The sequence below is a fragment of the Macrotis lagotis genome, chromosome 2 (assembly GCF_037893015.1).
Source record: "Macrotis lagotis isolate mMagLag1 chromosome 2, bilby.v1.9.chrom.fasta, whole genome shotgun sequence".
Lineage (NCBI taxonomy): Eukaryota > Metazoa > Chordata > Mammalia > Peramelemorphia > Peramelidae > Macrotis > Macrotis lagotis.
In genome coordinates this window covers 66,813,607-66,835,977 of record NC_133659.1, presented here as the reverse complement: position 1 = coordinate 66,835,977, position 22,371 = coordinate 66,813,607, and the positions used below count along the sequence as shown (strand labels likewise).

Genomic DNA, 22,371 nt, shown 5'->3' with positions numbered 1-22,371 from the left:
GAATACATTCTGAGTATAGATGTGGCAAAATCTTTAGCATTAAAACATGCCTTGCTGGACAATAAGACATTTATATTGGAGAGGTATCCCCTTGATAAATGTAATTAATGTAGAAAATCCTTTTGTAGTAATACCTACTTGAACATCAAACAACTTACCCTGGAGAGAAACTTCATAAATCTAAAGAATATGAAATGTGGGAAAGTCTTCAGACAGAGGTCATTCCTTTGGTGACATTGGAAAATTGATCCTGGAAACCCAATACATGGAAGGGGAATAGAAGGAATTCTTTGAAATGCATAATTTCAATCAATTTCTCACCATTCTTAATGGTGAGAAACACTTTGGATGTCATAAATGTGAGAAAGCCTTCAGAAGAATTTCTAAATATCAGAAAATTCATATTAAAATGGCATCTTATAATGAGTGTAAGAAAGTCTTCTAACACTGAAAAGAGGTACTTTGACTGTAATGATTGTGAGAAAGGCTTCAGGCATAGCTCATATATTAAGTGACATCAAAGGACTCATATTGAAGGCAATCATTGAAAAGTGATTAAAGTAGAAAAGATTTCGAGCAGCTCATTCAACATGAGAGAATTCATTCTGAGCAATAAAAACTATAGGAATACCTTGGGGGTGGCTAGATGGTACAATGGATAGAGCACCGGCCCTGAGTCAGGAGTACCTGAATTCAAATATGGCCTCAGACACTTAATGATTACTTAGCTGTGTGGCCTTGGGAAAGCCACTTAACCCCATTGCCTTGCCAAAAAAAAAACTAAAAAAAAAAAAAGGAATACCTAGATATACATAAAATAATTAATATTGGTGAGAAAGCTTAAACATAGAATGAAAATATTTCAGGCTATCTTGATTGTGTTTTGTTGTGAACTTCTTTCTATTCTCTATGTGTGTTCTTTTAAAAGGTTTGTTGATGTTCTTTATTACTTTTTCTGGGTAGGAGAGGATAGGGTTTATCACTCTCAATATCCTTTCCATGCTACTATTGAATAAAGTATTTGATAAATGTTTTAAGAAAAGGAAATGGGATTTGAACCACAGCTTAAAACAGAGCAATCACATATGCTTCCAGGTAGTGTTATTATTAAAAACTTGTTTGACCTTATTTGAGCATCAGAGGAGCACATAGGCTTTGCATCTGTTACTTCTTGTTCTCACCCTGACCTTACTGAATGTCTTGGTTTTGTACAAGTGTGTGTGTGTGTGTGTGTGTGTGTGTGTGTGTAATATGTCACTACCGATTTATTTCCAATATTCATCTTTTTTAATTGCTTTCTTTTTAACTTGAAAATTAAATGCTTTGGAAATTGTGGCATTATGATTCACAGCTATATAATAGCCTGGAAAAAATACTCTAGGAATCCAGTGGATCTATGATCTCCCTAGGGCATAGAGTCCATTCATGCTTACCCACACTTTGCTAGCTTGTCCATATTCTCTCAAAAGTTCTTTTTCTAGGAATACAAAAAAGGTAAAAGACAATTCCTGTCCTCAAGGAGTTTATAATCTAATGACTGTGCTCAATAAATACTTTATGATGTACTTCAGTCAGTCATTAAGCATTTATTAAGTTCCTAGTATGTCTAGACACTGCCCTAAATGCTGAAGTAAGGAATTTGATTTTTCTCTGTGCTCAAATGGACAGATTATCAGCTTTCTAATATTTTTTCCTCATTTTACTTTTCATGAGGTTTCTCTTTTTGTGGGAGGTGAGTATGTCTATTTTTACAACATGACTATTGTAGTAATGTGTTTCATGACAACACATTTTTTTCTCCACTTTTTAAAATTAAATAAATATTTTGTTTTCCAATTATATGCAATAGTAGTTTCTACCAATCACTTTTTGGTAAGGTTTTTAATATTACAATTTTTTCCCCTCCCTACTTTCCTTCTCCCCTCCTCACCACAGAAGACAATTTGATAATCTTTACATTGCTTCCATGATATGCATTGATCAAAATTGAATGTGTTGAGAGAAAAAAAGCATATCCCTGAGGAAGAAATAAAATATTAGAGATAGCAAAATTATATAAGACAACTTTTTAAAAATTGAAGATAATAATCTTTGGTTTTTGTTTAAATGCCACAGTTCTTTCTCTAGATACAGATGGTATTCTCCATCACAGATCTCCTAAAATTGTCCCTGATCATTGCACTGATGGAGTGAGCAAGTCCATTAAGTTTGATCATCACCCTCATATTGTTGTCAGGGTGTACAATGTTCTGGTTCTGCTCATCTCACTCCAGCTTTTTAATTATCAACAGTCTTGTTATATGTGATCCCAATCTATAATAAATGGAATTGTTAAGTAAAAATTCAGATGAAAAGTTGGTTTTATACATTATAATTGTAGCTAAAGATGAAATAATATGCAGAGCTCTTGTAATTTTGAGTGTTGTATCACTATAAGCTATCATCATCACCATCATCATCATCATCATCATCAGCAGCAGCAGCAGCAGCTCAATTCTGTCCCAAGACATCTGTCTGACTTCTGACTCTTTAAGCCTAAATCTCTGAGGATATATGAGTTGTCCTGCTCTTATTTCAGATAAAGGGGAAGGGCTACAGTTCTTCAGATGCAAAACAAACTAAACAAAAGATAATTATATTAATCAAGCATTTTTTAAAAAAGCTGCTTTAGGTAATTCTCAAAGAAATCAAAGCTCTCTATGAGTCATATGAAAAATTGTTTGAAATTGTTATTGATTAAAAAAGTACAGAGTAAAGTATCTCTGAGGTACCACCTCATACCTCTCAGATTGACCAATATGAATAGAAAGAAAAATGATTGATGTTGGAGGGGATGTGGGCAAACTGGAACACTAAAGCATTGTTGGTGGAACTGTGAACTGATCCAACTTTTCTGGAGAGCAATTTAGAATTATGCCCAAAGGGCAATAAAACTGTGCCCACCCTTTGATCCAAGATTACCATTATTAGGTTTATACTCTGAAGAGATGATGAAAAAGGGTAAAAATTCCACATATACAAAAATATTCCTAGCAGTTCTGTTTGTAGTGGCAAAGAATTAAAAATTGAGGGGATGCCCATCAATTGGGGAAACATTAAGCAAATTGTATCATATGTATATGATAGAACACAATTGTTCTATTAGAAATCATGAGGTACAGGACTTCAGAAAAGCCTGGAAAGACTTGCATGAATTGATGCTGAGTGAGATGAGCAGAATCAGATGAACATTATACACACTAACAACAACATGGGGTGATCAACCTTGATGGATTTGCTCATTCCATCCGTGCAATAATCAGGGACAATTTTAGGGGATTTGTGATAGAGAATACCATCTGTATCCAGAGAAGGAACTGTGGAGTTTACTATCTTCAATTTTTAAAAGTTGTCCTATGTATTATATAATTTTGTCATCTCTAATATTTTCTTTCTTTCTTTTGGATCTATGCTTATCATGGATGCAAATATAAAGCTTATATCAGATTGTAAAAATCAAAACCTTGCATAAAAATTGATTGTTAGAAATGACCATTGTATGTAATTGGAAAACAAATAAAATGTTTATATAATTTTTAAAATGGTTAGAAATTCAAAATAAAATTATTTTGCTTGATTCCATCAAATAGAATTTGAAAGCAAATTTTTGGATAATGACAGTTGAATAATGAAGCAGTTATTTTAAAAAAATCAATACATATCTGTGCAAAAGGTTGCTTTTGGGGATCTTTTGGGCTTTGATTCATTTGACTGACATTTCACATTTAAAGAGAGAAACAAATTTTTTCAACTGTTGTCTAAACCTGATTTATAATCTCCATTTATGAAGATGTTATTGCGTATGCAGTAATAGTTATTGCAACAAGTATTATCTCAGATACCTTCTGCTGTAATATATAACATGTAATATATGTAAAATAACATTCTATACTTTTTGAAATCTATCCATATGCCCTTTTACCCAAGGTTAAGAACCCCCTGTGCCCTATGATTAATACACATATTGTCATTCTCATTTTTTTAATGAGAACACTTAAGCAAAGGAAATTTTGATGAAAAGTGTTAAGGAATATTAAGGTGTCCCTGAACTTGTCTTTTTCAGTTGCCATATTTTCCAGAAATACTGGACCCAGAGTATGCAGAAGGCCCTGAAGAAGTCAAGGATGAAGCTCCCCACCCCCAACCTGACACAATTTGTTGTTTGCACCCCAAGCTGGACTCCCTGTGTGTCCTTGATAGTCAAGAAAAACACCAGACAGCCTGTAGTAGGCTGAGAAACTGCTTTTGTAGATGGGACCTTTCTAGATAAAACAAATCATTCTATCATCATACTTTAGTAGTTCCCAAGGGAAAAAAAAATGCAACTTTTGCTATTACCTTTCTTTTCCTCTTTGGGAGGTGTTTTATCTTTTGGCCTACCTTTATGATATCTTTCCTCCTCCTGGTTCATGCCCCTTTAGGTGGAGATTGCTGTTTTCTCCTCCTTTTGCTGCACTATCAGAAATATGCAAAATTCTGTATGGATTGTGAACACTTTGGGTTCCACATGCATGTTCATTTCTCTTGTAACAATCCTTGTTTTTACATAAGTTTCATGAAGTTTTATTTGCCTGTTGACAATAGTAACTTTTCAATAGATGTGTTGGTATAAAATTTCAGAAAGAGGTTAATTATTGTTACTAAAAGCAGTGAAGGACTAGCTAATGACAAAATTCGAACTAGAAGAAACTTGTGAATGAAGCCTACCCCACACTGGATAACTCAGCACTATTGCTCAACTAGACTGGACATATTGGTGGTCCTGAATTCACAACTTAATTGTCCAACCTTCCATTAATTTTGCAATTGACCAAAATGCTTGTTCTGCACACTGTATGAGTCTATCCAATTTTTTTTTCATTTTTCAAAATTTTCGTGAATTCAAATAAGGCCTCAGACATTTATTTGTTATGTGACCTTGGCCACTTAACCTCTATTTGCCTCAGATTCCTCAACTGTAAAATCAGAATTATCATAATACCTACCTTCCAGGGTTATTGGGAGAATTAAATGAGATAATATTTATAAAGCACTTGGCTTAAATTGTTATTTAAAAGCTATCTGGCTTTTATATCTTCTGCTTTGTGATGTCATTATCTAATTAGAGGCGAACTGGGCTAGTGGATAAATTGTTGGGTTTAGGGTCAGAAAAACTGAACCCTAATCTCTCTCTAGGGACCTTTCTACTTGTATGAATTTTAGCAAGTCTCTTAACATTGGTGTACTAACATTGGTCTGATATATTGTCACAACCTAGCTGGGATCTGTTCAGTTGAAGGAGTCCCTACTAAATTGATATGATACATTCTAATTAGAAGATACTCTAAAATCTGTTATGGCTAAAGTGTATTAAGTTGTTTTCTAACACTCCCAAGTAGCAGTACATGAACTTTCCCCTCCTCTTTTGTTTCCCCAGATGCAGCAATTTATCTACCCTCTTCTAAAAACAAATAATTATGTATATTTAAATACTTTCTTACCAATAATGATCTTTACAGCTGCTTTAGAAATGGATTTTTACATACTCAAGCACATGTTTTGGCAGGTAAGAATTATTTTCAAAATTAAATTTATCAACCTTTGATTATATATTAATGGAAGACATGAATAATATAGGTAACTCAAGATTCAAGGCCTACAAACTACATTTATTTCATTCTCCTTTCTGTTCATGATTACTTGATTGATTGTTATCCTTTGTTCTTGAAGAACAAAATGACATCATCATGTTGGAGTCAAGTATATTTGACTGATTGCACCAAAATGAGCTGAGGTTGAATACAAATAGTCCATATCAACACTTGGAATGAAGATGTTACCAAATTTGTTTATCTCACATTTCTTTTGAGCTACTTCAATTTTCTTTCACTCAAAGAATATAGTGCTTACATCCTAGCCTTAACTATTTATTCATAGACAGATGATTTGGTCCTTATCTCTTTTTTTTCCATTTCCATCTCTTTCTCTTGTGATGGTGCTGATGAATAATGAATTAACTCAAGTCTGGCCAATTTTATTTAATAAACTGCCCAGTTGGGGTAGTCCTAAAATCAAGAGGACCTGAGTTCAAATCTGAACTCAGGAACTTCCTGAGTGACCCTGGACAAGTCACTTAATACCAATTGCCTCCAAAACAAAACAAAAACAACAAAAAGTCATCAGCTGGATAGTTATTTTTAAAATAACTTTATTGAACTTTTTTTTTGGAGAAAGTCATTTGTCTATTCATGTTTTTCTAGTTAGACTTGTCTTTGGAGTAGAGAAGGAATATGGAGGAATGGTTAGGAAGTCCGTCTTGGAGTTAGGAAGATCTGATTTCAGTTTCCTTTGAAATGGTCACATTAGAGTCTGTATGATCCTGGGCAGATCACTTTTGCTCTCTAAGATTATGCTGCTGAGCATGTCTTTACCAGGAGTTCTGGAACCATAGATCCATAAAAACAAGCAAATAAACAAACCCATACCTCTAGAGATTTTCATTTAAAGACCATTTTTATTAGATGCCTACTATATCCAGTTATGACCTTACATAGTTTCTAATAAACTTTTCTCTTTGAGAATTGTGTTTGTTGTTAGAATTTTTCCATGTGGTGGCAATGATATTAAGAATCTTTGGGGAGGGAGGGGGCTCAGCTAGGTGGTGCAGTGGATAGAGCACCAGCCCTGGAGTCAGGAGGACCTGAATTCAAATCCAGCCTCAGACACTTAATAATTACCTAGCTGTGTGACCCTGGGCAAATCAATTGCCTTAAATAAATGAAATTAAAAACAAACAAAAAGAACAAGCAATCATTTAAAAAAAGGGGGGAGGCAGGAGGTCTTATTTTGGAATTCAGAGACCCATGGAAGCATAGGGAGAAGAATATACAATGATACTTTTGGTCAGCATTCAGATGAATTGTAAAATCATGAAAACATATTCTTATAAGAAAAATCAAAAACAAAAACAAAACCCCCAAGCTTTTGGACTTTAAAATTTCCTGGATTCTCTCAGTAAATAAATCAATTGTCATTCTCTAGGAGTATTTGGATCTTTCTAGATAATTAGATACTTCTGTACTGAAAGCAAAAATGTAGGAATAGGAAATTAAGTGGTGACAGTTAAGAAAAAGAATTGTTAGATAGAATTAAACAACAACAAACAACTGATTGGAAGATCATATGACCTGAACTGGTTAAGGTCAAGATTGCAAGTTGTTTCATTTCAGAAAGCTTATAGCTGGGCATAGAGTCAAAAGTGAAAGACAACTGGCAGCAGATGATTTACCTGGTTCTTAATGGTCTATTTTCAGTCTTCCCTCAGCCCACTTGGTCCACTTCAACCTCTTGTTCTTCTCTACATGCTACAATAGTCCACAATGGGGTGGAAAAGCTGATTTTTCATGCCCCCAAAATAAACATTGAATCATAGTGTTAGACAATCTATAGCAGTAAAAATGAAAGCAAATGTAATAGAAGCTCCCATCAACATTTCATTTCCACAATTTAATCGACTGTTATAGCAGTGGAAAAAAAAGTGTAAACCTAAAAAGTGTAAACCTTAAAAAATATAAGGTTAAAATGAAAACACAGAAAATATAGATTAGACATGAAGTTTTATTCTCTGGGATTTACCATTACTCTTCTGGTAATGACCACTTCAAACTGATCAGAAAATTTATACAGCAGCACGAGAAGGGAAACAGAATATTCATAACAAAAGTAGACAAAAACCTTAAACTACCCTGGAGACCATGCTATTATTTGATATCAAAGAGAATCATCCTTCTATAATGCTATCTTGCCTGAGAGAAGTAACATTTTTTTTATGAGTTTAAGTACCAGGAGGACAGGATAAGTCTTCCTTTTGAAGTCTAAAGGAGGACACACTCCTTTCCTCACAATAGCTAAGAAAATCAAGCTTTGAGTATGAATATAATTTTCAAAACTTGATCAAATCATTATATCAGCTTTAGGTCAACCAAAGAAAATAAATGAGGGGCATATTGGGGGAGAGAGAGAGAGCAACTCAAGGAGGCCTGGGATTGCTAGAAGAATGTAGGCAATAAGCATAAAGTCTATTTATGAGTGGGGGCATAAGGATGGAACACACTTTTACATTGTCAAGGGCAAGTTACAAAGATCAAAATGGATCTTTGATTGAATTTACAATCAAGAAGTGCAAGAGGGAAATAAATAATAAAAACTCTGGTCCATTTATTCTGAAGACTTCTGATGTCCTTTTGTATCTCCAGTAGTCTGTCAATGACCAGGCTTTTCCAGATTACTTGTTTGTATTGTCCTTACTGGTAAAAGAAATCTCTTAACACAAATTTTAGGTTAAAACCTATGATTTTGGAATCTCTTTGATTTACCAATTGCCACACAGGGATCTTGGTTTACAAGTAGAAAATTTTAAGAACCAAATTAGTTTTATACCCAGTTTTAAAAGACTCATTTTAAAATATTTGACATGATTTTATTTCCCCCGTTTGAAAGATGCTATTCCAATAACAAAAATAACTTCCATAAGAATAAAGAACATATACATTTGATAATAATTTTTAGATCAGTGTATATTTAGTAGATGATTAATAAAAACAATTTTATTGTTCATCTAAAAGCAATCAGAAAAAATCTTAGCTAGAAATGAATTCCTCTTAAAAATTAATAAAAATTAAAAATAGACCACAAGTCATTTTTTTGCATGTATTTAGTTGACTAACTTTCCTTAAAACAGAATTTAAAAGTTATGATAAAGGATAATATACTAATGTCTCACAACTTTATCATATTTGCTTAAATACCCCTTAGCATTCTGAAAAACTAAAGGATCTTAATTCTTACAGAAATATGTAGATGACAAATGCCAAGATTATACACTGGCCTATCTGGCTATTAGAATTAGCTAGTTGTAAACGTGTGTGTGTGTGTGTGTGTGTGTGTGTGTGTGTGTGAAAGATGATGATATTTGTCCTTTGTTCTCAAAGAAGTCATGACAAGCACATGAATTGGATTTGAGTGAGGAGATGCTGTGCTAAATCACTAGCCTCACTTCCTTCTCCAGAGCCATCTGGATCCAGTGGCCAGATATGAATCAGAACAACTGGAGATGGCCTTGGATGCAAGGCAACCAGGGTTAAGTGACTTACCCAAGGTCACACAGTTAGTATGTATGTATACACACACACACACACACACATATACACATATACTGATCACTTGACATAATTACAGGAATTTATCATAAGGATCAAGGAATAAGAAAGGAAAAGTATCCTTTTTCATTTAGATGGCAATTTCCAAGTGAACCATCTAAGTGGATGATCCAAGGCCTTGAGCCAGATTTTAAATCTGCCAGGTGAGATATTTCCAAATGTCATATTTGAGAAACTATTTTAGGAAAGTCTAATCTCAGAACTTGTTGATAATCGCTTCCCCAACTTTTCTCAATGAGCCTGTCACCTACAAATGAACCTCATAGGTTTGCTAGCCTCATAGGCAATTGGTCCAACCAAAATTTGCTTGATAACTGGATTTCAGACTTAGATAGAAGGCCAATTTTTAGTCTCATGAAATATTTAATAGCAGTTTCCTATAATCAGAAAGATTTATCTCTAAATTTGGGATTAAAAAAATCCTGATTGCCTCTAGCACAGGCTTTATAAAAAAATTTATAGTAGAATGTTTTTCAGTTATTAACTATGTTTAAAAATGGACAAATAGAAATCATTGCTTTTAAAATCCTTTTAAACGATTAGAACATTTTAGATGACTTTAAAAGTTTCAACTGGTGCTACTAATGTTACATAGATGTTTCATTTGAATAGCACAGACTGTTTTGCTCTATATCTTTCATTTTAACTTATATATAAATAGATGAATCAAGCTTGATAATTATAATTACACAATTACACCTCCATTTTGTGCAAGGATTTTGTCAAAGTTTTCCAATACTAATACTCTTTATTTATCTTATTTAAGGCAATGGGGTTATAAGTGACTTGCTCAAGGTCATACAGCTAGGCAATTATTAAGTGTCTGAGGTCATATTTGAACTCTGGTGCTCTTGATCCCAGGGCTGGTGCTTTATCCACTGAGCCACCTAGCTGCCTCCCAACACTGATACTCTTATAACAGTGTTAGATTTTCTATTACATTCCTCATGTAAAACATTCAAAGTAACTCCAAATACTTAATTCAGAGATGTGGTAATTAAGGACACATAGATGAGGGGCAGTAGCTCAAAGGTTTAATCCTTAGAGGCTAACCCAGGGATCCATTGTTTTATCCTTTCAGGCTAGCCCAGAGATCCTTTGTTTTGTTGATCTGGCTTGACTTGTGGAGGGGAAATCCTAGTCAGGGAGGGGCAAGGGATTTAAAAATTCATTGTTCAAGTTTTAAGATCTTGAAAAATGGGATGAACACAAGGTCATATTGTATTGAGCAATGTAGGAGATGGTGATCAGTGCAGTGGAGAGCAGAAGATACATATCAAGAGTCAGCAAAAACCTCAAAATTCTCAAACTTCTCCAGAAGCCATTCTATTAGTTGATATCAAAAAGAATCATCCCTCTACATATCTTGCCTGAAGGAAGTCATTTTTTTTTATGAATTTAAATACTAGTTGGTCAGGACAAGTACTCTTTTTTTTCAAGTCCTCACAATAGCTAAGAAAAATCAATCTTTCATATTGTTATAAAAGCTTATAGTAATTATATTATTATTATTATAATACTTTGACACAATATAGCTCCATAGTCAATATTTTCAACTATTTCCATGTTTGCAACATATAGCCTACCTCTAATGCCTAAAATTTGTCATATATATGTATATATATACATATATGTATGTAAATATTATTCAACAGATTCGGTGTTTCAGAGGAATTCCATGTAATTTTATCATGCCTAATAAGTCCTTTCTCTCCAATGAAAATCTGTTCATTTTGCAATTAAAGAAAGGTAAAGAGAGGAGCAGCTAAGTAACACAGAGGATAGAGCACCAACTCTGAAGTTAGGAAGATTCATCTTCCTAAGTTCAAGTTGGGCCTTAGACTCTTACTAGCTATGTGACCCTGAGCAAGTCACTTAACCCTGTTTACCCAACTTTTCTCTTCTGTAAAATGAGCTGGAGAAGCAAATGTACCAGTCTACTATCTTTGACAAGAAAACCTCAAATGAGATCACGATGAATTAGACATGACTGAAATGACTGAACAACAACTGGATAGAGCACGGACTTTTTCTTAATCCTTAGCACTGAACATAAAAAAAGAGGAAATCAATTTAGCCTGTGGCATTAGGAATTTAGATAGCATTTTAAGAACTTTTTGACATTTGGAATTGTTAAAACTATACCAACAAAGCTTATATATATCTTAGAAAAGTATAATTTATTTTGAAAACATGTTTGTATTGCTTAGCCTAGAGACAGACAGTTGGGCAAGAATGTGATTTTGAATAGCCTCTACAAAGTCAGTATAAATTGTATGAATAGATTAATTGTATAGATTGTATAAATAGATAATTATGTTTTGATTATTGAAAATAGCAATTCTAATTATATGTTATAACTTGATTTCACAGATTTTTATAACTGGAATTACAAACTTTTCTGCAGCTGCCATTTTAATTGGATACATTATTATAAAATTTAACAAGTATAAATGGGATATTCAATCTTGCCTCCTTTTTAGTATCTTTATTAGCATCATAGATCCTCTTCAGTCCGTGAATCCTTTGAAAAATATAGGTATGTTATATTTAATAATAATACTTATTATCCTTTTTTTTTTTTTTTAGGTTTTTGCAAGGCAAATGGGGTTAAGTGACTTGCCCAAGGGCACACAGCTAGGTAATTATTAAGTGTCTGAGACCAGATTTGAACCCAGGTACTCCTGACTGCAAGGCTGGTGCTTTATCCACTACACCACCTAGCTGCCCCAATACTTATTATCTTGATCTCTTGAGCAAGTCACTTGAAAATTTCCTTAATTAACTGAAAAATAATCAGCATTTTTATTTATATAAATATGTAATATTAATAGCTAGCATTTATATAGCCTTCACTATGTGCAAGGCACTGTGCTAAACACTTTAAAATTATTGTCTCATTTTGATGATGGGAAATGCCCCCGCCCCCATCTCCCAGGGAAAGGAGGGGCTTGAAGATCAGGTTCCTTGGGTGAAAAACTCACCATTCTGACTCAGGACATAGTTCTCTTCTTCTGGAACCTCTTCAGAGGTGAAAGGGGACTTCAATCCTGCCTGTCAAATTGGCTGGAACAGCATCTTCCAAAGGTTGCTGACTGTGAGGCCACCATTTGAGATGCACAGAGAGACAAGCCTTAGAAAAAAGATTAAGTAAACAAAACCAAAGAGGGTCAATTAAGAGACCCTGTAAGAAGAAAAGCCAGGAGATATATACAGGACAAAAATCATACTTCATGATCCTAAGCCAGTATCAGAACATTTTCATAAGAACATTCTAAAACAACACGGTTTCATTAATGAATGCCACATCAATTTGAATTGTAATCAAAAATTCAAGAATGATATAAACCAATACATTGGATAATCATTTTAGAGCAGCATATGTCCAAAAGGTGATTTGCAATAAATTTTGCTGTTTTAATTTTAGCCATGATCAGAATGGACAAAAACTTCTAGCTAAAGAATGGATCTCTTTTCAAAAGAGTTTTAAAATATACCAAAGGCCATCTTCTATTATAACCAATTGAGTTGATATTTCTTTTCCTTAAAGAAGCTTGTGATAATCATATCCTGATGTCACAATTCTTTTTATTTTATTTTATTTATTTTTTTATTTTTTCAGGGCAATGGGGTTAAGTGGCTTGCCCAAGGCTACATACCTAGGTAATTATTAAGTGTCTGAGGTGGGATTTGAACTCAGGTACTCCTGACTCCAGGGCTGGTGCTCTATCCACTGCGCCATCTAGCTGCCCCTGTCACAATTCTTAAAAAAAAAAGCCAAGATTAAATATTTGTTGGCTATTAAGGATTTAGAGGATGGTAGATTCAATCACTCACCTTATGCTTAATTAATGAGCACCTAGCACAATATTGGCATATTGTGTCTTTTTGTTTAACATACCTGATGTCATGTGGACCAATCTAGCAATTATATATATATATATATATTAATATATATATTCATACATAGTGATCTAACAATTTCCTATAATTAGAGCTTCAGATGGCTTCAACTCTAAAGGAATAAGAGTATATACATCATGGCATGATTATGATCAATATCAGTGTACATGCACCTAAGGATAGTGTTGTAAGTGAAGTAAACTAAAATGTAAAATGGGATGTAAAAATACAATAATCCTAAATCACATTTAGAACTAAATTTTTGATAAAAACAACTCTTAATAATAAACCTGTTTATAGGAGGGTCAGCTAGGTGGGCCAGTAGATAGAGCACCTGTCCTGGAGTCAGGAGTACCTGAGTTCAAATCTGGTCTCAGACACTTAATAATTACCTAGCTGTGTGGCCTTGGGCAAGCCACTTAACCCCGTTGCCTTGCAAAAAAACTTTAAAAAAATAATAAACCTGCTTAGTTATTAAATATGCTTAAAATATATAAATGCAAATCATTGCTTTCAGAATTCTTTCAAACCATTTTCATATCTTAGGTAATTTTAAAATTTCAATATGTTATTAATTCCAAATGTAACAAAACAGTAGTAAGAACAACCAGATTTCCAAATGGAGTAACACATGAACTATTAGATTTTACTAAACATGATCTTTTCATTATTCTACGTAATTCTACAGATCTATAGCATGTTCAGAAATGTCAGGGATGCCAATGAGGGGCCTTTGACATTTCCCCTCATTATCTCTATAAGGTAATCAATTACTAATTTCGAGCTTCAACATTTATTACAATAACTCCAAATAGCTTATATTTTAACAAAAGATAACCAATTGGGGCAGCTAAGTAGCATAACGGATAGAGTACCGGCTCTGGAGTCAGGACCACTTGAGTTCAAATCCAGCCTCAGACACTTAATAATTACCTAGCTGGGCAAGTCACTTAACCTCACTGCCTTGCCAAAAAAAAAAAAAGATAACCAATTTACCGTAGGTGTAATTCCTCTAAAACTTAAATAAAGGTGAAGGGAAATCAAGGCAACTACAGAAGTTGATAGCATAACTGATAAAAACTTATAAGTCAAAGAATAAGGAGACTATTAATCTTCTTCCTCATCAGTAACCCTCACTGAGGGTTACACAATTTTAAGTTGAGATGAAAAAATAAGTCACCCAGTTCAGTTAACAAAAATTTCAAATAGATACATTTCCCCCTCATCTTTTTTGTCTTATTTTCATATAACAAATGTTAAGTAAGTTACTCTAGTCATGCATATATATGTGTGTGTGTGTGTGTGTGTGTGTGTGTGTATATGTATATATATATATATATATACACACATATGCACATACATATTCCCTTTTATGAATACATGGTGGAAGACAAAATGTTTCACAAACCTTTTGGGCTAAAAAGATCTTGAGAAATTGTTGATATTGTATTCTCTAGTCTTTACAATTCACATAGCAAATCTTTACAATCTGATAGTAAAGGACTAAATCATTAGATAAAACTTCAAATCATTCACTTTGCTATCAACAACACAATTTTAAATTCCCAAAAGTTTAGTTTGAATCTGTCCGTATAAAAAAGCTTTAGAGCACCTTGTATAGAATATGGACATTATAACATAGCACTCACATTCTAAAACTTCACCCAAGAGAATAGTCAAAGTCCTGGAGTCTCATTAATTAAGATACATTGGATACAATCATTATCAATATTAGATTAACATTACAATAAATTAGCTTACAGATGAAGATATTTCACAAAAGCGTTTATCATAAAGTTTCCAAAAACCACTTTCTCTTGGTTAAAGTAAGATTTTATACACTAACACCAACACTTTCAAATGTAAACCAGTATACTTCAGAGACAAGTGGGACTTCAGCTTTTCTAAGCCAGGGAGAACCAGGAGCAGCTCATTTGATGATAAAGCTGAGTTTTTAAGCAGCCAATTAAATTAAGTAAAATTTACCAATCCAGATGGCTTGAATTTTGGAATGGTTATACTTAATTAAAGGGATAAATAAAAAGATGCCATTCTCTCTTTATGTTTTGCTGCTAGCAAGATGTGGCTTGCTTTAAAAAGCATCCTACAGATGTTTATCTAGAACCCTTTCTCTAGTTTAAACCTGATTTTCTAACTTGATTTATAAAGGGAAATATTGTCTTTGCAGTTTCTAACTGAAGGTATTGTTTATGCTATTAAAATTCTCTAGCAAGGAGCTAGGCCCAAGATCCATCCCAACTCAGCTGGTAATCTGCTATTGATCACTTATTTTAAATTGGTCTTAAAATAATTAACTACAAAATCCAAATAAAAAGGAGTAATTAGTATTTTAAAACTTTCATTTCATTTAGACTAGATTAGAAATGAATCCAGTTTACCCCAAATAGGAACACATTCTAAACTACTTCAGAGCTGGATCGCACACTCCCAGAAAGGTTTCATTACTATCTTTCAAATTATATACATATGTAGATACATACACACACACACACACACACACACACACACACAAACACATATATAGCTACAATTCTCAATAAAACAAAGATTATACATTGGTTCACTTGTGTAGTGTGATTTTAGGGGCTCTGACCAATGCACTAAGCCCCAAGAAAATCCCCAGTGACCCCGTTTCAGTTCTCTAGGGTGAGTGGAAAGGAGAGAAGGGCTGCTAGGAGCAACACACAGAGACCTCTGATTTAAAATATGTATATATAATATATATATATAAATGTATATATATATTATATAAGAACATGTATATAAATATATATGCATACACACATATTTATATTATTTTTTTGAATTGTACTAATTAAGACCAGTCAGAAAATAATTATAGAGTTGATGATAATTTCTTGAAGAACCTCATATTGTATAATAAGGTTTTTAACAATCAGTAATGATAATTCTTGATGTAGTTAAATTATTCTTAAGTTACCTTGTGCAGAAGATCCCCAGTTATCTAAGCATAGAGATAACAATAAAAATATTGATATTCATATAGCAAATACTTCCATACTTGACCTCTTAAAACATTTATTTCACCTAGCTAATTCACTGTTGGGATTTACAAATGTAGCAGTCTGATGCTAGGGTAAAGCTTTATCCAATTTCTTATTAGTAGGCAGCTTAATTGAGCTTGAATTTGGATTCCCCAGTTCCAAAAAGAGTTCATAAGTTAATTTTAAATGATCACTTCCCATATTGTTCTTTTCAATTATTTTAAAAATAAAGTTAGAAAACTTCCAAACCAGAATTTACTTTTAGTCTAGTAATGGCAATCTGTTAAAGAGAACCTTTTAGACATTCCCAGGTTTTAGATCAGGCTGGCTGCCAGCCCCCCCCCCCCCCCCATGGATGGGGCTCTCTTTCAACTTGAACTCCTAGATATGGGACAGGCTCATGATGAAGCCCTAGTGATGGGAGTCAGGGCTGAGTGACTATAATGGGTAGATCCTGGAAAGGCTGCACACTCAAACCAGGGAGAAGGTGTCAGGTGTTCCCTCGGACAGCCATGAGACTAGAGAGGGCTTGAAGAATTTATCCTACCTACATTCTGGAGAAATGCAACCAGGAGGTCTCTTCACCTGGGGCAACTTGTGTACTTGGGAGCATGAACTTCTCATCTCTTCCTCCCCACCATAATCCCAGAGAGGGACCCATGTGGTGGAGGGGAGGAAAAAGTTTTATGAAAAGAATGGCTTCATTTTTTCTCTCTCAGAAAGAGAGAAAAAAAGAAGGAAACAGACTGAGATTAACAGAGCATGTCCAAGAATCCCTCCTTGAAGTCACAGTCACTGGATTACCACAATCCATGGTACCCAGACTGCGAGCTCTAAGAGAGAGACTCCAAGAAGCCACTTCTCTGACAAGGGGGAAAGTACAGGCAGAATGGATTAGGCAAGTTAAGGCAGGGAATGCCATACATAACTGTCACACCAGAGACAAGGGAAAAGACTAGAAAAACCGAGCCAACTCCTTAAAAAAAACCCAGATTTCTTTAAGAGATACACATAGTCCTCAGGGTCTGAGCAAGAGCTATGGGACTCCGCCTAGAAAGAGGGAGTCTCAATAAATCCATCTCTTAAACTCCCATTATTGAAATCTTCATGACAATTGGACTTTAGCTTAAAAAAATCTTGTAATTCCAACTGAGTTGATAAATTTACTGCTAATTTAATGTATGGTTTTCTCTTAGCCTATTACAACACCATAGAAAAACCAGATTTCATTGTACCAGTGGCTGGAGGCATGTGATTCTGCCCAGAAAGAGGAGAGCCTAGATCTTAAGCCATACAAAACACTCATGCTTCTCAGGGGTCTGGGGTCTGAGCAACAGCCGAGCAAAACTATTCTGGTTTACTGCCTCTACTCACTTCTCCAAAACTCACTCAACATGCACCTCTTTTCCTTCAGTTTCCTGGAGCAAGAGAAGGGGAGGGTGAGAAGGCTGGCTAAGAGTCCAATTTGGTCTGATCTGAAGCAATGGGTATGGTTCAGGGGTCCAATCTGAGTAAGTCCAGGGTCAGATTCATGTTACTTCGTGGGTCACCAATATGATGATGGGGAAATTGGTTGGTACCTCCATAAAGATGAGAATTCTTTGAAAGTGAAAAGCTCAGTACTAGTTTTGAAGTTGGGAAATTTTTATTTGACAAGTCTGCTGAGTTCACAGATTAAACTTTTTCTTGGAGAGACAACAAACTGCTGGAGGACACACTGAAAAACAAAGAATACCTAGGGGAAAGAGAGAAAGGAAAACAGCCATAAAAGCTGGCTGGGCCATGAGGGAGTTTAGGCCATATTTTTATAGTCTTGTCTACTTCCTGTGTAGGGAAGAATCAGGAAAAGGGGGTGAAAGGGGGCTCCTAATCCCCCTCTATGTGATCAGAGTCAAGTATCCATTTTGAAAGACTGGAAGCTGGAGGAGGGGTAGAGAGATGAACTGAGGTTGCTCTTTTTTTTTTTTTTTTTGCAAGGCAATGGGGTAAAGTGATAAAGTGACTTGCCCAAGGTCAAGCTAGGTAATCTTTAACTGTCTGAGGTCACATTTGAGCTCAGGACCTCCAGGTTCCAGGGCAGGTGCTCTATCCTGGCCCCAGGTTACCCTTATCTTGTGGAATTTACTTTAACAAAGAAGTTACTTTGAATAATAGGAGGGAATTCACATTTGATTAGGGTCCATGCATCAGAAGGAACCCTCAGCACAAAGAACAATTTCTTAATATTTAAAATTAGATATTTCTCCCTCTACACCATGACATCAAAGATGTGATGGCATGACATACAAATGAGTTGGGTTTAAGTGAGGGAGGAATGTGCAAAGTCACCAGTCTCACTTTCTCCTCCAGACCCATCTGGTCCAGTGGGTTAATGGTTGTTGCCTCAGACAAACTGAGATCTGGCAAACACCTTAGCTTAAAAAGGTCAAGGTCTTCCTTGGGCCATCACCAGTAGTCTTGACGTGTTTCTCTACTGGACTCTGATGACTCTGGAGAGAGTGAGGCATAGCTCTGCCTCTCTTAAGTCTAATTCACTAGCAGATAGCACCTCCCTGAAGTCCCTGATCCTTTTCGCAAATGAAGGACTAACAACAATGACAACAAAGAAGGAGTCTATGGAAGCAGTGGGTACAATGTAGTCTTTCTGACCAAGAGAACTTGAGTTCAAAATTATACCTTACTGAAAAAAACACTGGAAATAATCTTAATGTTCCAAAAGTAGGGGGAATGATTAAATAAATAGGCTACATTGATGTAATGGAATCCTTTAATGTAATTAAGAGAAGGAATGCAAGGGAATCTGGAAAGACCTTTATGAAATAATGCAAAGTGAAAAATAGATGATAAAAGGTGAATGAGAATTAATAGGAAAAGATCCTTATAGGAGCATAATGAGAGCTATAAACACCTGTAAAATAAGGGTGGTTTAGATGACATCTGAGATAATTTGCAGCTTTAAGACTATGTCCCTCAAATTCTGGGCAATTAGGTAATACACCAGATCTGGAGTCAGGAAATACAGAATTTCAAATCCAACCTCAGACATTTGCTTACTGTGAGACCCTGGGCAAATCACTTCACCTCTGCTTGCCCTGATTCCTCAACTATAAAATGAGCTGGAGAAGGAAATGGCAAAACACTCTCGTATCTCTGCCAAGAAAATTCCAAACGGGGTCACAAAGGCACAGGCACAACTAAACAACAACTTTAAATCTTACTAAATTTAAATGAAAGAAGTTGAATTTCTTATTAGGGATAGAGATTTGACCTGCAATTTCATTGATACAAATTTACGGAAACTCCCTCCCTTCTTCAATGTTAGTCAGTGATACTTTCTCTGCAACTTTTTTCTGGGTTAGAGAACTGGAGCACTGAGAGGTTACTGATTCATATAATGTGTGTGTGCGTGTGTGTGTGTGTGTGTGTGTGTGTGTGTGTGTGTATCCTCAAATTCAGGTCTTACAGGGTTTTGAGACCCCAACTCTCTAGCAACACTACCATAGTGATATTTATTCTTATTAATTATATTAAAAAGCCAAGAACATTAAGTAAGATTATATTAATTTACCCTCACTTTTAGAAAGAAATTCAGCTGGTTCCCAATTATCCCTTCATGGTTGGCCATTTTTGATAGACTCTGGCTTACAATTGAGCCCTTGGACTCTGTAGATTAGGCTGGAATCATGCTTAATGGCTATTATTTCATCAAAATCACAGCATTATGGATGTGGTGGTGATGAAAATACTGTTAATAACAACTATATTTATAAAGCTTTTTAAAATTTGCAGAGTGCTTTATAAATATTTGATCTTCCAAACAATCCTGGTAGGCAGGTGTTATCAGTTTTCAATTTTTACAGATAAGAACACTTAGACTAGAGAGGTTGAGGGCTTGCCCAGGATCTGTCAGTGTCTTGGTCAGTTGAGAGCTCCAGGTCCAGTACTCTTTATTTACCTTAATGTCTGAGTTGCGGTCAAACAGATTGAGACAGACCCATAGTGACCTTGTCAGAATCCACTCTGGATTTGGTCAGGCATGTGACTTAAAACTCTTATAGGTTTGGGAAGAAGGCTGTTTTCATGTTTTGTGGGATGTAGATTTGGAGGAAATGAGAGAAAAGTGTTTGTCCTGATAGCATTAAGTTAAATTTACTAGGTTTAATAAGGGTAAGTCTATATCTGATTTTAGGAGGTAACTCATAAAGGAGATTTCCCTTCCCTTCCCTGACCTGAGAGTGAGATTCAATAGTAGGGAAACTAGTAACATTTCCTACTAACTCAGCTTCTGGCCTCATTTCAATAAAGTTTTTCATTTAACTGCTTATTGTTGTTACAACATTTATGTTATTTCCACTCTGACAGTAAGCTCAAGGTTGTTTTCTGGTAATTGTCATCAGAATCTAGTGTTATCTGATTCATTGAGGGTGGATGGGGAAAATTGGGGGACCCTAAGTCAGACTAGTGTTTATATATATGATGACAGTGCTTCTTAAAGAGAGAAAGACTGTCATTTTTAAAAAAATTTTTAAATCTCTAATACCTACAGTACTAGAATGCTTAATAAATTAAACTGAGGTTCAAATGAGAAATTAAATTGAGGTTCAAATGAGATGATGTTTATAAAATCCTTTGCATATCTAGCAACACTATAAAGTAGCAATCCTATTATTGACTTTAGTCTATTGTAAATTCTAAGTCCTGTTTTATTTTTCTTTATTTCCCTACCATTTTTCTATTTGAATATCTTGTTCATTTGAACATAACCACTTTTACCATTTGCCACATTCATATATTTTATTGTGGTTTCTTTTTTTGTTTCATTTTTAAAGGTATTTCCAAAGTATTAGTTGATATTATTAGAGGAGAATCCTTGATCAGCTGTACTATTGGTATTGTATTTTTTGGGAATTTCAGAAATTTTAGAAGATGGCCTTCATTTTTCAAAGGTAGGAACTTTTGTTTTTGATCATGTTCACATGGTATATTTCACTTGGTTTTCAGTACATTTTAGAATAGCATATGAATGCAATTCAAGGTGCTTTGATTTCACAATTTCACAAATTTTCCTCTGCTTTGTTTTTGGCAAATTAAATTTGATATACTAGATTAAATCATAGATATGGAGCTGAAGGGCACTGAGGAGGCTAGGAAATTGAGACTGAAGATGTATAATTATCTTTCTCAGATTCACAGAAATAATAATGTGTCTGAAGCAGGATTTGAATTTAGTTCTTCCTAATTTCACATCTAGCATTCTACACACTGCACCATCTTCACATCCAAGTTTAGCTCACTTTCTGCACTCAAAGTGGGTAGGTACCTTCCTCTGCACATCCTTATTCATTGTAGAACCTTAGCTGCTGACTCTAAATTATTTTTCTCCCAACTCATCTTGGTAAACATCCCCTTTTCCACATGAATGTTGAAGTTCAGAAGGTTAAAGTTAACAAAAGTAGAGGTCAGGAATGATGATCCAGGAGTCATTCTTTGAGGGAGTTAGAAGCTGAACCAAACCATGGGAAATGCTTAGGGAAGGGCTTTAGAGAATATTAAAATACTCAAATGAATCTAAGCTGTCATTGATTAGCATGAACAACTTTAAAGTTGAGGTCAGGATGATTGATTCTTGAAATGAAGGCAAATCAAGGAATCTGATCAGGACCTGGAAAGTTGGAACCTAAGAAGTGGGACCTGCCAGATTTCTGAAACTAATACTCATGGGATCCTAGAGGTAAGTCTGCATTAATGTCTAGGTATGTTAGAAATAAGAGAAGTAAGGGGAAAGATGCATACAGATCACTTTTGTTAATCTTATTCTGGAGTTTTTACTAGTTAACCTGCCAATTAAGTTTTGTATTTGGGATAGAAATTTGCTTTATGTTCATTTTCCCATTACCAACACAAAGTTCTTTTCTAGATTATGTTTTAAGAATTAACTGTGTGGGCCAATATAATAGAGATGATAATTCTACTAAGATTAATTTATTTATTCACTGAAAAATCAAATCAGACTACCAAGTAATTGTTTTATAAAGCTAGGAAAAATGTAAGAAAATTCATCTGGGAAAAATAAAAGGTCAAGAATATCAAGGGAACCAATGGAAAAAATGTGAAGGAAGGCAGACTGGCAGTACTGAATTTCAAACTATATTACAAAGCCATAATCATCAAAGCAATCTGTCATTAGCTAAGAAATAGAATAGGGG

At 34.7% G+C, this 22,371-nt stretch overlaps 1 protein-coding gene across 5 annotated transcripts in view; it reads left to right on the top strand.

The window, feature by feature from the left end:
• The window catches only part of SLC9C2 (solute carrier family 9 member C2 (putative)), a 118,504-nt gene that overhangs the window by 7,901 nt on the left and 88,232 nt on the right, over positions 1 to 22,371 (top strand). For 4 of the 5 annotated variants that reach the window (XM_074222040.1, XM_074222042.1, XM_074222038.1 and 1 more), the window contains exons 4-6: positions 5,456 to 5,584; positions 11,610 to 11,775; positions 20,995 to 21,111. In XM_074222040.1, the coding sequence (XP_074078141.1) occupies positions 5,456 to 5,584; positions 11,610 to 11,775; positions 20,995 to 21,111 (412 nt within the window). Of the gene's footprint in view, positions 1 to 5,455; positions 5,585 to 11,609; positions 11,776 to 20,994; positions 21,112 to 22,371 lie in introns of those variants that run through there. The other variant, XM_074222043.1, reaches the window with a different exon arrangement.